This window comes from Rhamphochromis sp. 'chilingali' (assembly GCF_963969265.1).
Source record: "Rhamphochromis sp. 'chilingali' genome assembly, chromosome: 19".
In the NCBI taxonomy this organism is placed as follows: Eukaryota; Metazoa; Chordata; class Actinopteri; order Cichliformes; family Cichlidae; genus Rhamphochromis; species Rhamphochromis sp. 'chilingali'.
The window spans coordinates 18,936,052-18,952,582 of NC_137946.1; the positions used below are offsets into that span (position 1 = coordinate 18,936,052).

Consider the following 16,531-nt stretch of genomic DNA (forward strand, 5'->3'; position numbering starts at 1 on the left):
CTACATAAGGCTTATCACTGTATTCAGACATTTTTTCCGTCTGCATTTGGCACAGCCTGCGATTCAAAACACGAGCTGTTCACTTTGTCTTTCTACCGAAGCCTTCATTCTTACACACTTGTGTGACACAAGGCAAAAAGTCCTACCGCATTGTTTTCACAAAAATAGAACAACGCAATGAAATGTCAGAACCTAATAAGATTAATGAAGTTGTAAAGTGTGTGCTTTGTCACTTGTCATAACAGAGACACGCAGAGAGAGAACGACCTGGCTTAGGATCATATTTTAAGGTTTGTCTTATTTTTAGGAACAGAAGCGAGATGACAAACTACCAGGTTTTCGACTTAACAAGCACATGTTTTTTTTGTTCAGTCATCAACTCTACCAGTGTACTATCTATCTATCAGTCACTCTTCCTATTTAGACCATTATCCTGTTTAGACAAGGTTATGATAAATTCTTTTCTTTCTCTCACAAAGGTAATTCATATTATATAATCGCCTATTTTAGGAAAATAATATTTTAAAAAAGGGCCCGGCCAGTAAAAGCATATATATTGGCCAAGAAATGGGATCTAGAAGTAAAAAGGAGACCCTTAAAACCATCGCATGAGTCTTGGCAGTACTTAGTTTGACCACCAGGGGGCAGTCCTGAAGAATGTAAGCATGTAAATAAATAGCTACACATAAGAGATCTTAGCTAAATCTGTTTATTTCGTGTGGAAGAAAAAAATGTTTCATATGTTTTAATATCAGATTCCTTAAGCATATAGGTCACCCTAACATTATCAACCTATGAAGGCCTATAATTTGTGTAGTTGTGTCTACTTTTTCTAGAGATTTGAGGAAATTGAAGGTAACGTTTCACAGAACCTTGAGTCCATCGTGTTCTTCAATCAGTTCTTGAACAACGGGCAGTGTGGCATAGCCCGTTTTTCCTGATGGGGGAAATCACTGAGTTGTACCTGGTCTATAGCAGTGTTATGGACCCATGTGGGATGCTCAGAGCATTCGCCAGAGCAGCACACTCACCAAAAGCAAACACCAGCACTGACGTTATTTCCCAAAGTAAATAGCACACGAGGGATTTAAAGGAAAACAGGACTCATCAGACCAGATGACCTCCTTTCAGTTTGTTTAAGGCTTCTTTTGTTGCGTGACGATGGGTAAGGTTAGTTTTAGGGCTGTGGCAGCCGTCACGATGTGGCCAAAGTGCTCTGATTTTCAAATCCAGCAAAATGGCTCTTTAATCCCAGGACCGTAATGTATATGGTTTTGTAAGTAAACAAATATTATTCACACATAAGCATTCCAATTGCTAACTCGTGTATATGTACGCTTTTTTGTGATTAATGAGAATTACAGAGAAGCCACAATAATTGTTTAAATATGGTGATGACGGTGCTGAAGAGCATCAGTCTCTTTTAGCCCTGCTTTAAAGGTGACAGCTGTGTGAAGAATGATAATTGAGAGTTTAAGAATGAAGGTCAGACTCCCTCTGTCCCCCTTCTCACCTGGCTAATCTCTACATGAGGAAGACGTGATTGACATTTTGTTTTGTTTTTTTGAAAATTGCAGAAATTGCTTAAGGCAACTTGACTACCCCTCTGTTGGGGGGTGTAGTCTCTGAAAGCTTTGGAGTTTTTCACATTTGGCATTTAATAAATATTATATTAAGAATAGATTACTTTGCTCAAGTGAGCTCTGAAAGCAGAAAGTACAAGAAGCAAAGCAGTAACTGATAAAATTGGCCTGCTTTTATACTTTACGACAGGTATAAAAGTGGGAGACTCTTATACAGATGTTGTGATGATAAATGTGCATTTATCATCACAACATCTGGTCTATATTCACAACCAGGTAAACAAATTTACAAATCCTTCACACGATGAAAAAGTCCAACGCAGCTGGCAACAGACGTAAATAAAAATGTAAATGCTGCATTTAAATAAAGTTCTGTCTTAACTGTCTGCCGAGTTTCATTAAGGTGGTGCCTTACAAAGGCAGGAGCATGTGCAGTGAATCAGAAACTAGTGCTCCAGAACTGAGTGCAGTAAAGGCTCATCTTCCTCTCCTACACACACACAATTCACAACATGGTGAATTGGATTTACGGAGCACTAAAGAGCGCTGTTTACACATAATCTTTTAATTTGCATTTGTTTAAAAGACAATCCAAAGAAATGTGTATCTGATTTCTGATTTCGAACCAGTACTCAGATGTGATAATTAAGTCTTAGTCTTTGAATCTGTTCCAGGCTGGCTGATTATTCATCTTAAATATGTGTTGCTGTATTAGTGCACATATATCTGTGCTTGTGTCAGAGTCCAAGTGCATCAGTCTGAAGTGAATACATTGATTGTGTCTCATTTAATCTATTAGTGTCATAGGGGATCTGTTTTTCTTTCCCTGTTTTAACAGACAGGCCATTCAGAGTACACTCGTAACACAGCATTCACACCACATTACACTCAGACCTTTTTGCTGTCCTTGAGTGTGGAAAAAGATTTCTGAAAATTCTGAAAGAGAGAGAGAGAGATTGTTTCCAAGGAGCCAGACTTTCTAGAAACTTGTGTTCCTGGGCAATAGTTTTCCAGTGTTTTCTCGCAAATAGGCCAAAATAGTCCTTTTGACCCAAAAGTCCTACAGTAGAATTTAACAGAAGGTGGTTGGTGACCTTGTCAGAGGCTTAATTCACTTTCAGACAAGTTTTAAGAATCCTTTATCAAGGTTGCCTTGCATATACATTTTACTGGATATATGGGAAAAATGGTAGTAGGATTTATCCTATTCATTTCAGTTCCATAAAACCTATTGTGTGGATGTGTTAAGATATTTCAGTCTTGACCTAAGTGCTGGATTGTTAATGAATAATATTTCTCTGCAGGTAGTTTTGGGTTGTTTTTTTTGCTCAGTACAGTACAGCATCTTAATTATTCTCTTTGAAGATGTGGCATCAGTAAGTGTAAATGTTTATTGGCTAGTTGTGCGCTGTACTTTTGCATGTGTGTGTGTTCTGTTTTTTTTTCTTTTTGTCTACACATCCAGAAGTGCTGGTATTTATTCGTTCAGTGCACCGCCTGAAATTGAGTTAGAGAACAAGGGTGAATGTTTGGCTACGAAGTAATTGTTTTCTCCAGATGCGATTGCAGTATTAGTCTGTGCATATTAAATTACCAAGCTTTCTTTCTCTCAGTACCCTACCATTTGGAAAACCATTATTTTTAAATAAGTTGTCACCTTTTGTCAAGTGGAACCTCCGATTCAAACCCCCCTCCCCCCACGTATTGTTTAATTTGCCTGAGGTAGATGCAAATTGAAAATACGAGTAGAAGTGTGGAATCAACGTGTGAACAAATGTTCAATCCTTGATGCTGGTTATCCTAAGTGAATTGCTAATTCTCTCTGGATTGAACCCTTTAATAATTATCACTGATTATGACAGAAAAGAGCTTTTGACTTTATGCTTTCACTGGAAATCATGCCATTGTTTGATGGTACAGAATCTGACTTACTGATGGTGACTCTTACTGCAAACAGTTGAGACAGCTTACATCTGCATACACAATTATCGATCTCAATTGTTGTTGTGTTTGTGAAAGTACAAGCACGCATTCACACCGATGGGTAATTTAGAATCTCCAGTTAACCTAACCAGCATGTCTTTGATCTGTGGGAGGAGGAAACCCACGCAGGCACACCGAGAACATGCAAACTTCACACAGAAGCTGGCCTGTGGATCCAGGAAGCCTCAAGCTACGAGGCACTAAACACTGTAGCTCTGTATAATATGGCAGATTAGAATATGTTTTTATTGATATAATTGTTATTAATATAAAGGGAACAGGTGGAACATCCTTCTTTTTGCTTACTTTTGTAAATGACATGGAAAGTGTCACCTTTCCTGCTCTGCTTCCCGCCTTGGGGCCACATAGGGTCAATTTATAATCACACAGTACATTGGGTTTGAGTAATCACACGAGTTTATGCTAAATATTGCTGAAGTCTGTGATCGTGCAGTAACCAGTGTTTGTGTTCTTGTTTATTTTTTATTTTTTTAGTCTTGCGACAGTCAGGACTCAGTCTGACTTGCTGAATTTTCATCGTTTGAGGTGAAATGCTTAAATTCATCATCAGAGGTGTCTGGTTCCCAAAGAGAGTGCTTTGATGACAAGATTCGCTTACATTATGGGGGGGGGGGGGAAGCCGCTCTCGTTTTCTTACATTTGTGAGATTTTCCAAAACAGAAGAAGCAGGCAATGCAAATTAAAATCAACATATTAAATACCATGTAAATTATGCAGCTCAGCTCGAGATGACTAACGACATCATGGCTCACACTTGCCAAAGGATCTGAAATTAGACCATACAATAAAATCTACTGGCCTTGCGGCTTTTTGCATAGATTTTGAGAAGAAGGTTGTTGGTACAAGTCTGAGCTGACAGCAAAGCTCTGTCAGTAGCAGGAAGTTTCAGTCCTAAAGCAGACTTTCCACCGCTTGGGTCTTAATTGGTTCAGTAGATTAATGATTATGTGCAGTCTTGAATCGTGCTGATCACAGAGGTTAAAGTTGTTGTTTCCTTACCCGATGCTGTGCACTGAACTCAAACTCTCTGTTTCCTCCACAGGATGAGAGTCGAGTGAAGGTAACTGTAATGGAAGTCCAGCCGGTCGACCACAGAGAATACAGCCGGAGACTCCTGCAAAACATCTACAAATTGGCTAGATGAACTCAGTCCCACCCATTCAAATGTCTGTCTGGTCATTAAACGCATCTTTCGCCATTCTGCAACCAGTGTCCGACTTTTTCCTACCTGCGAGATAACAGCATATCAGGCTGAGACAGGAAAGGGGGCGGCCAGTGATTCATCTAAATGGCAGCCAAACAAAAGACTGATATTTAGCAGATGACTTCCTTCACAGAGCGGAGGGGAAAAAGGCAAAAAGATCTGATGGAAGTGACTTCCAGCTTTATTTTAATGGCAATTTAACTTTGTGTTTTCAGTTTAAAGAATTTTTACCGTGTCCTGCTTACATTTTCACGTCTTATGCATCATGTAAATACTATGATTGTAGTGTTTTCTTTTTTCTTCATCAACGTGACTTATTTCTTCGGTTTTGTATTGGTGATGCTCAGTGTTAGTTGAGTAAGACGTAGATGAGTCACATTTATTTAATCTTTGTTTTTGTTTTTTTCTTCAAACAGAGTCTTGGAAAAAATGCGTGGGGGGTGCACGTGTTTAAGCTGCGTTCACAGCGTGCGCCTTGTTCTTACAAGATACCCTGGGTGTGTGCGTGTGCGCGCATTTGTGTTTGGTTTCCTTTTGTGCTTCCAAGAAATGTCAGACAAGAAAAAAACAGGCATTAAAAGGACATTAAAATAGAAAGTGTCTTTGTCTTTATCTGTGTTGTCTTAACAGGTAGGCTTACAAAACGAAAAATTGCATTTGCTGGGAGATCAGAAAATATTATATTTTTTAGAGATATTAAACACCTGGATTTCTTTCTGAAATATAAAGTTTTTCACCTCACCGGATAAGGTGACCTGAGGCAGCTGGCGTGCTTTGTAAATAATCAAATTGAAAGCTAAAAGTTTTAGGAAGGAGACGTAAAAACTTTTTTTCTTTTGCTTGTCAGCAGTCAACTGAGCTAAAGGCTGACGGACATTTTTCTGTGGCGTTTTATCTCAAGAACCAAAAAGGGCACTGGAAAAAAAAATAAATAAATTATATATATATATATATATATAAAAAAAAAAACACCCAGCACGCCCCTGCGGGCGGTTTATCCTTCAAGCTCGGGTCCTCTACCAGAGGCCTGGGAGCTTGAGGGTCCTGCGCAGTATCTTAGCTGTTCCCAGGACTGCGCTCTTCTGGACAGAGATCTCCGATGTTATTCCCGGGATCTGCTGGAGCCACTCGCCTAGCTTGGGAGTCACCGCACCTAGTGCTCCGATTACCACGGGGACCACCGTTACCTTCACCCTCCACATCCTCTCGAGCTCTTCTCTGAGCCCTTGGTATTTCTCCAGCTTCTCGTGTTCCTTCTTCCTGATATTGCTGTCATTCGGAACCGCTACATCGATCACTACGGCCGTCTTCTTCTGTTTGTCTACCACCACTATGTCCGGTTGGTTAGCCACCACCATTTTGCCACCACCATATATATATATATATATATATATAGATATATATATATATATATATATATATATATATATATATATATATATATATATATATATATAATATTTTGCCTCACAGTTTAAGAAAAATACTCACATACTGTGACTGGCGTAGCCATGAGACAGGTGGGTGAATGCAGTGATTAAAAGTCACACTCGGTTCACTGATAAATCAGGCATTTCAGTTCGAAATTACTTTCACATTAAATGTCTCTATCAATATTAGAGAGTCCTTTTTGCTCACTGAGTATGCATTAAGACACTAGAAAGCAAGGGAAGTGCTTCAGTGGCATTCCTCCAGTAAGGTGTGGCTCAAGGCCATGACACTGATTTATGTTGGCAGCAAGCTGCCTGCTCCCTCCTCTCCCAAGCACCAGCAGTAACATCTCCTGCCTGCTGCCTGCCATGTGTGGAGATTTGGGAGATTATAATGCACACAGTAATCTTTTTATCCATGTGTCAACTCTTGCCCAACTTATTCCATTATCTCTGTATGAGTTTTTTGTTGTTTTTGTTCAGTGCTCTGATGTGTCACTCTCTAATAATCACTTTCTAAAGACATAAAAATTAGACAGCGTACATTGAATGTAGTGACATTTACTAACACAGAAAGCATTTTAAAGCCAAAGTGTGAAGGGAATTACGTGAGTGATTAAAGGTTGACTTTGAGTCATACTACTTTTTTAACAAACATAAATAGTCCCACACTGGCCAAACCACTTACAGCAGAAGTGACTCCAGCTTTTGAGGTTCACTTTACTCCCAAACTCTTCCAGGTCAAATCAAATCAAGACTTTTTTTTTTTAAGTATTTTGTTATTTGCTAGATTAAGTTGGTAGAGTAAGTGTAACCCTCTGTTCTGCTCAGAAAATCTAAAAAGGAGTCCATGAGATCAGAAAGTCATTTCCAACTTAAAGCCTTGCTGATGATTGAGACTTAAGATGGAGACATGTCAATCTGGAGCCTTAGCCAGCCCCAAGGCATTGTGGGACAGAGGAGGACACAGCGAAGAGATTAGGAGAATTTTTATTATCCTTTGAGAACTTTATCTGAATGTGACGTGCGAAGAAGTAGTGAACTGAATTGCCAGTGAGGCTGGCATATCTTCTTTGTGGGAATGTGGGAGTTTCAGTCCGGTGAATACACAGTCTGTCTCTCTATCTGCGCGAGGTGTGTGAGGCAACAAGGACAGCAAATGGAAATGAGCTGCGGTTATCACGGAGGTCAAAGTCCTGATCACAGTCAATCTGTCCGCAGGCCATCCTGTCTGTGCGGATATGTGTGTGAAGTGGGGAGGGAAGGTGGGGTGTTAGAGTGCAAGAAGGGAATATTTGCACATGAATATTTCATGTGCATCTACATATTCTACATCACATGCTTGTCTATAATACTGTACTTGTGGCATTTGAAAAAAGCTATTCATTCAGCTGTTCTGGGCTAAACCTTTCTCATTATTAGTGTTCGTTGTTACAACATGAAGACCTTTGGTATGAGCCACAGATGTCATTGAAAAACAATTCCTTATTTCTGCAGCTTGTTCACTTTAGTTTTTCTTCAAATCATGACATGCAGTTTTTCATCTCAATGCACTTTACAAACAGAGGTCAACACCTTACAGTACCAAGAGAGAAAGCCGGCAGTTCATCCTTGAGGAGTAAAGCTCTCTTTGTACTGAAAAGAAACCTCCAAGACAACCAGATCCAGGATAAGCAGCTTTCTGCCTTGAATGGCTGGATGGAAAAGAATAGCAAAGAGAGAATATATTAGGATCTGGGAGACACCTGGAACAGCTTTCAATTCAAAAGGTGTCAAACTGGTTGCCATACTGATGATGACGACCATAATAACAAATATACTTATTGGTTTAATAGCAGTAATCTTACTATCTCCATCTGCGTGTTTGTTTGTGTCTTTGTCCTCCAACTCCTTCTAAACCACCAGGAGCTGAGCACACATGTACAATTCAGAGTCCTTGAATAAGTCGGAGTCCTATCAGTGGGGGTTCCCAATTTGGGGTCATAATGTGGGTCATGTAGCCTTCAAATAGTTCCTCCAACTGCTTAAAGGGCAGTTGAAATGTGTGCTGAGAACATACAGACTTGTTTTTTAACTTCCTATATTTTAAAATTGAATCTCAGACTGTGCTGCTATATCTCTATGGCGCACTTAGTTTATGACGCTTCCTTTGGGATCTATTGTGAGGCTCCATGAGCGGCCATTGCTGTGAAAAAGACGCAACTCTTCCATTCAATGGCTTTGGTACAACTTAGACCCTTGAAAATCCTCCACTAAATGAGATAATATGATGTCACCATGTTGCCTTGCAACCAAATAGCAATGGACTAAAATGACAATATTTAGCATTTAGGCACCTGTAGCACCTTATAAAAACATCCTATCCCAACAGCATCTCATTTATATTCACAAAATTAGTATTACACATGATGTATTATGGCGCTATCACATTGCCTGGCAACAGGATAAAATGACTTGGTTTTAGCCTTTATGCACCTCTACCACCTCACGAAGTCATCCTGCCATTTTAATTTCACAACAATAATACCTCATTTATATCCATTAAAGTTGAATTTCACATGCCTAGCAACTACCTAGCAACAGGCTGAAATGACCCATTTTAGGCATATAAACATCCACCACTCCTATTTTTATTTTTTATTTGTTTTTACTTTTCTCAGTATGATTAAGAACAGTTTGCCAACAGCATAAACAGGCCAAACAACACTGTAACATGGACTACTGATAATAAAAATAATGGGGATTAAGCACGACAACAAACACTGAGCAGGCTCGTGGGGCTGAAATTGGAAGTGGACAGCTCTTGAGATATAGATACCTGCTGAGAGGAACATATAGCTAGAAAAAAAGAACAACTAATTTCACGAAGACGAACACATCAAGATCACATCACTGATACCTGTAAACCTGTTGCTTTCAACCCATGATTACTATGTAGAGATAACTAAATGACAATTAAACAATTACAGGACCTGGCATTACTTGGACCACGCCCACCTATCATTTTGATTTCACCTTACACACCTCTGGATGTTCATGACTGTATCTACCTGTGCTGTTGTGACTCTATTATATAGACAAATCTGTCCACAGTACTCAAAGCCTCCTTTGTGTTGGCATGCTGCAGGCATCTCCTAGATGACAATTTTCCAAAACACACACACACACACACACACACACACACACACACACACACACACACACAGACACACACACACACACACACACACACACACACACACACACACACACACACACACACACACACACACACGGTGAAAAAATACCAGCTATGTTATGTCTTGTAAAAACAAGTCAACCAAAGCTCTGTGTGCAGTCTGCACGAGTGTATGTGTTAAACTCAAGGCACAGTTTCTTGTCATTTTAATAAGACAGACTGAATGACAGCAGCAATTACCAGCCGCAGTAAATGAAAGCGTGTTGGCTTAGTTCTCCCCTTATGAATCTGAGTGTGCATGTATACACACATAGACACATGCAGAGATAGACAGGACTCCAATTTTGGAAAAACAAAAGAACAACAACAACAACAAAAGCAGCCCTGGAATTTGTTGTCAATTAGCCACAATTTGATACAGTAAATATGAAGTGACACAACATGTTTGTTAGTCCGACATCCTTAAAGAAAACTCAGAATTCCCCCTGTCTTCTTCAGGTTCATCTGATGCCTAAAGGAAAACTCATTGGGACTTGTGTGACAAGATTATCAAATATCGTTGGATTCATGAAATTCACAGTAGTAAAGGTTTAATAGTTGAACCTTGACACGGCTAGATCATGCAACACAATTGTCATTCATTCTACAGCAGTCTATCTTGCAATATAAAAACAGGAACTGGAATGAAGCCCTCCAATCTGATCAGTTCAAGTATATCGTGCTTTAATTTTCTTACAACCCGTCATTCAATAATGCACCTCTAACTGTGTTTGCTCCAGCCTCCTCCTCCTTTGTTTCCCTTTTCTGTAGAGAGACATGTTTACCTATTTGTCTAAGTTGCAGAACAAGTGTTTAACAAATTATCTTTTATTACTGGGCTGAATACCAAATATTGTACATCAAAAACTCGCATAATTACTAAAACAAAAGAACAACCTCTAAAATCAGCTAATTAACTGGGACCAGTCGAATGTGTCACTGGTGTTTTTTGACAGTGTGAAAGCTGACTAAAGTAGCAGGGATGGATTCTGTTGTGTACAGAGATATTTTTTGTTTCAGTCAAGGACAAATGTTGCATTGCAGACAGACGGTGATGCAAAACATTCCAGGAAAGTAACATAAGAACTTATTAAGATAAATATTGGACTGTTCTTAAATGTTAAAGTAAAGTAAATACTGATCAAAAGTCCTGAGACACCTCTCATTTTTAAAAATATTTTTGCTAGGAAAAAAGGAAAAAGTGTCAAGGTTTTTATGACCATCTTTATTCTTCAACACAGCCTGAGCTCCATTGTAATATAGACTTCAGGAATAATTCTCCAGGCTTCATGAATGAAGTTTCAAAGCTCTTCTTTGGATATTGGCTGTTTTTTGTTTTGTTCTCTGTCCCGATGATCCAAGCATGCTTCAGTGTTGATGTCTGGGCTCTGGGGAAGCCAATCCATGGCTCACAGTGTTTCACTGTGTCTTTTCTAGGTACATTTGCATTGCATTGCTTGTGTGTCTGGGATCATTGTCATGATGAAAAAAGAAGCCGCTGCCAATCAGATGCTTTTCAGATGGAACTGCGTGATGTTTCAAAACCTGTTAGTACTTTTATGTGTTCATCACTCCATCAGTTTTGACACTGTGTCTCCAGCACTGTCTTTTCTACACTGTATCTTGTAGATGGGTGTAGACACTCACTGCTGTACGTCTCTCCTGACTTCTTTACAGTTCTTGAGTGATTTGGTATACCTCAGATGCCCTCATTGTTACCCTTCCTTAAGAATTTCTTGTTCAAAGTCACCCTTAAACTGAGGTCATTTATTATGAGGCCTCAGTGAAGAGTAGCTGGAGCACCTGAAGGGTCAGATCTCTCTATAGGAGTCTTTGTAGCCATATTTTGCCCCTAAAAATGGGGCGTTGGCCAAACAGTTAATGCAACAACTTTATTAATCTCCTTGAATGAAAGCGGAAACGCTGCACATCAATCACATTTTGACTGTTTGGTTTAAAATTCATTGTAGTGGTGTACAGAGGCAACATTAGGAAAAAACAAAGCAAACAAAAAATGCATATTGAAGTTTCTGCTGTATATATTGATCTATGTTTAACTACTAAAGCACTGGATAGTTTAATCCTCAGTGTTGTATTATATTTTATACTCATACAACATCTGTGTGATGAACATAGACTATATTTGTATCACTGCTGCTCTTTGAAAACCAAGTCTCTCCATAACAGCCCTGGTTTCTGTTCTCTGACAATGGATTTTACATCTACCTCAAGAGCTCAGTCTTCCTGTTGATCAGAAACTTCAGATCAATTAAATTTTGACATTTGTGAATTATGCATGAACAATCTAAACTAATTGGTCTAACTGCATATTTCTCTAGGGCAGGGGTCCCCAATCCCAGTCCGTGAGGGCCGGTGTCCCTGCAGGTTTTAAATCTCACCCTGAGTCAACACACCTGAATCACATGATTAGTTCATTACCAGGCCTCTAAAGAACTTCAAGAAATGTTGAGGAGGTAATTTATCCATTTAAATCAGCTGTGATGGATCAAGGACACATCTAAAACCTGACGGGACACCGGCCCTCGTGGACTGGGATTGGGGACCCCTGCTCTAGGGTATAAAACTGAAAAACTCAAAGCATGTATGCAAGTGTTTCTGGTTGACCAGTAGTTTATTTGAGTAACCTTAGTTACAGTCCATCACTGGTTTCAATGATGGTGTGCTGCTGTGGGCATATATGCTGCTACCACATACTGATTACTAATACACCTAGGAGGCTTAGGATGGTAGTTGCATATGGCTGGATTCCTCCAGCCTCCAGTTAGGTTAATAATAACTTTCCTAACCCATAACTGGCAGTACGGGTTAGGAAACTGAGTGAATATCTTATTACCATTTGCAAAGACAAAAATATACACTCTATGAAGAGTATTTACAAAACACAGAACCAAAATGTCAGAGCATGCCAGGTAAAATATGTGTCCGAGTCAACAATCAGAACACTTTTATCTCTAGAATGAAAGTCTTTATGTTTAAATCGGCTGGACAGTCTGTACCTGAAAGCTGTGGTGACACAATAAGAGTGAACCAGGCATTTCTTCGTCTCTGCCAAAAGAAGAATGAACTTTTAATTTCACAGACTTGGTTCATAGAATGTTTATGGATGTTTGATTGATTATGTGATTTAAAAAATAAATAAAGAATTTAAAAGCAGCCTGCACACAGAACCCCATCAACTATCTACATGTTGTGCTTTGATGTGAATAACTTAAAATTTCTTTGATTAATCCACAACATGCGTCCGCTGGCAGGAAGATATTTTTCCCCCTCCGAAGCTCTGCGAACGTTCCCCTTTGGTTTGCCAACTAATTCTCTGCAGAGCTTACAGAACATTTTAACAGACAGTTTGACTGTCCGTTTCTGTTCAAGGATTTCACAGTGTTATCAAGGACACTTCATGCTCGCAAGGGTATTTATAGGCTCTGCTCTCTCTCTCTCTGTGTGTGTGTGTGTGTGTGTGTGTGTGTGTGTGTGTGTGTGTGTGTGTGTGTGTGTGTGTGTGTGTGTGTGTGTGTGTGTGTGTGTTGAAGCATGAATGCATGATCTCAGTTATCCCAGTCAAATGGAGCTCCAGAGGTAGCGGCACAGGTATTCTGCTCTACTGTCTCACCATTCATGCTATATGTTTGTTTAAGGGAGCTGTAGGTCCAGATTTCTCATTAACGGTGTCGACTTTTTTCTATTGTAGGAGGCCATTCTTTGTTTTATTCAGTCTTCCTTCATGCCTCCTTCCACTCTACATAAATTACTCAATCCCCCTTCAGCTCCCTACTCATTCCATTATTCTCCTCATCAGTCTTTTCTTCTGCCTTCCTGTCCACCTACAGTATCTGTTGTTTTTTTATACAATTTCTACAGAACCATCATCATTTCTCTCTGAGCTCCTCATCGATTTCTTTTTTTCACTCTGCGCTGCCTCTCATCTTCTCCCGTCTTTGTTTCTCTCCTACCCACCACCACTTAAATAAACCTTGCCTATTGCCCTCTCTCACTATCATAAACAGATTTGGCCTGAGGGCATCTATGTTTTTTTTCTGCTCCTCTTGAGGAGCCAGAGGCCATATCAACACCAAGGCCAGCAAGCACTGTGTGTCCGTACTTATGCATGGTAACTCTCAGAGATGGAAAGATTTTAAATTGCCAGCATGAGCATGTTTACGACTCTGTGAACAACATTAATCAAGGAATTTGATGGATCATAACTTAAATCACCGGGTGCAGTGATGACATAAAGTTTTAGGTGCCTATCGTTGGTTAATCCCAGTAGGTAAGAAAAAACTGAAACGACACTGACATGTTTATATGGTGTGCATACCTGATCAGTTGAGGAATTTATAAGATAACATCAGATGAAGTGACACAAACTTTAAATCAAGCACTTGTAACATTGAGACCTGTTATCCAATTATAATGCATTTATACAGCATTTTGAAAATTGAGTAGGGCAAATATATGTGTATGACTGTATCAGGTGTATTCTGGTTTTGATTTAGAGAATGTCTTTCTTTATATGACTCATCTTTCTGATCTGTTTTGGAAATAAATTTGTTTCATTGCACATTCATCTCAGTGTACACACCCACTGGACACAGTATTAAGTACAACTTGCTAGAACTGCCTTCATTTTTTGTGGCATGGATTCAACAAGATGTTGGAAACATTCCTCAGAGATGATGGTCCATGTTGAAAGGACAGCATCACACAATTGATGCCAATTTGTCAGCTTCATATCCATGATGTGACTCTCCTGTTCCACCACATTCCAAAGGTGCTCTGTTGGACTGAGATCTGGTGACTGTGGAGGCAACAGTAAACTCATTGTTATGTTCAAGAAACCAGTTTGAGATGATCTGAGCTTTGTGACATGGTGCTTTACCATGCTGGAAGCAACCATCAGAAGATGGGTACAGTGTGGTCATAAAGGGATGTAGCCTGTGGTGTCTAAACAGTGTTCAGTTGGTACTAAGGGGTCCAAACCGTTCCAAGAAAACGGTCCAACCTGAACTGTCGACACAAAGCAGGCTGGATCCATGTTTTACACCAGATTCTGCCTCTGAATGTTGCTGCAGACAGCGAGACTCATCAGACCAGGCAATGTATATTAATGATGATCATCATCTGTGAATTGTAGCCTCTGTGTAAACTACCATCCAGGCCTCAGAGGGTTGATAATTTTAGTTTACATTTCTCATTGTTATGTGACTTTATTTTCAATAAATTACAACATTTAATTCATTAAAGAAGTTGAATATTTTATTCATCCAGATCTGATGTGTTATCCCAGTCTTGCCTAACTTTTTGTGAGCAGTACATAATGTATACTGGACATATGTTCAAATGGGAGAGCAATTTACTTTCCCATTTGTGTTGTAAGACCAAAAACATTACTGATATGTCAAGACCTTTTATGTTAGCAGGATTTTAAATTTAGTTTTAAATTTAACGTGGAAACAATGAAGAGAAGCTAATTTTGGAGAAATATGGTTGCTGGACCGTTCTTGGTCAACTAAAGACTTTACAAGGAGGTTTAGGAACAACCTGATAATAATGAATTACACAGTCCAGCCTAGAAGTAATACATGCATGAACTATCTTATCAGCATCACTCTAAAACAGGATGTTTCTAATTTACAAGATATTGCGCAAATGCAAGAAAAGTCCTACATATTTACTTAATATCCACACTGAAGGACAAAATGACTCCAAAAATTTTCTCACATCACTGGAGGTCAAGTTAATACCATGTTAATATCTGGTTAGCCACCATGTTTCTAACATTCTTAGGGCTGAATAAAATAACCTCAGTTTACTTAGTTAACAGAAGGCAAGACTTTTACTACTGCAAAAATAAGGCAAAAGAATCCCCAAAACTAGCATTAATTGTTTTGTGATGAGGGCTAACTAAAGCAACAATACGTATTTCTTTTATTAGAAATGCTTACATGTTGTGGATTGAATGAGCCAATCAAATTTAGTCTGAAGGACTTTTTGTGCTTTTTACACACATTTTACATAGCAGCGCAGTGACAGTAGAACATGACAAAATACAATCTTTCTTACTGAAATTACTGCCAACAACCTGCTCAGCAGTACTGTTATAGAGTGTTATAGAGTTATAGTTCATATAACTGAATGTAGACTGCTTCCTTTTTGGTTAACAGTGTAATGAATACATTTCAGAACCCTTCAGACTTGACAAGCTGTTGCACTTTTTTATATAGAAGAAGAGCAATGACAGCAGGGGAGAGAGAAAGAGAGGGAGAGCAGAAGAATTAGAAATTTATGTGTAGCAGAATAAGAAAAATGTGTGAATGGTACACATTACTCAAAACACTGCATTGTAGTTTGGTCTATCGTGGTTGCTGTTGACGGACAAATTGGTGTCTCTGGGCTCTGTTCTAAAGAGTCAGTGGTGCAGAGTGCTGCATTCATGCTGTGGTGGTGGACTTTTTTGATATTTTATTGCTGGAGGCATGTGGTACCATTGAAGTGCAGTTGGAAACAGGGCGTGATTATCAGGATGTGATAGAGACTCACTTCAGTCAATCAAATTTGCCTTTTGCCTTTCATTTCTAGAGGATTGGTCTCAGCTTCATGGAGCTCAAGTCTGTGGCACAAAGAACAGTCAGGAGTGTATTCACAGCAAAAGTTTCTCTCAAGAGGAGACTGATGTGCTTGTGTGGGAGGTGCAGAACTGCTGTGAGTGAATATGCGACACATTAAATTTAATTAGCTTAGAAAATATAAAAATGTTCTATTCCTGAATATCTCTTTTAAGAAGATGTCTCATGATATTTGAGATTTTTGGAAGATCAAAAACACGCTCCAATGGTTACCTCATGATGTTGTCAACATTGCATATGTGATTGGAAAAAACTGGAAGAATTATTGTGCCTGGATGCCTTCCAGCAATGGCACGTAATGATGTACCATTCAGAAGGAGTTGGACTGTCTGTGCAAGCTCTGTGGAATCCAGGTATCGCCCCATGCTGCCAGTAGTGACACTGACCCTACCCCAGTGCACCTGTTTTTAATTTCATTATAACCAAAAGAGTTGAAAGTGATTAACAAC

General features: G+C 39.3%; 1 protein-coding gene across 1 annotated transcript in view; it reads left to right on the forward strand.

The window, feature by feature from the left end:
- LOC308386975 (replication protein A 70 kDa DNA-binding subunit-like) overlaps positions 1-4,831 on the forward strand; it is a 47,708-nt gene extending 42,877 nt beyond the window's left edge. Inside the window, exon 17 of the mRNA XM_080866828.1 lies at positions 4,630-4,831. Coding sequence (XP_080722954.1) covers positions 4,630-4,731 — 102 coding nt within the window. The 3' untranslated portion in view covers positions 4,732-4,831. The remainder of the gene's footprint in view (positions 1-4,629) is intronic.
- Positions 4,832-16,531: the final 11,700 nt, after the last annotated feature.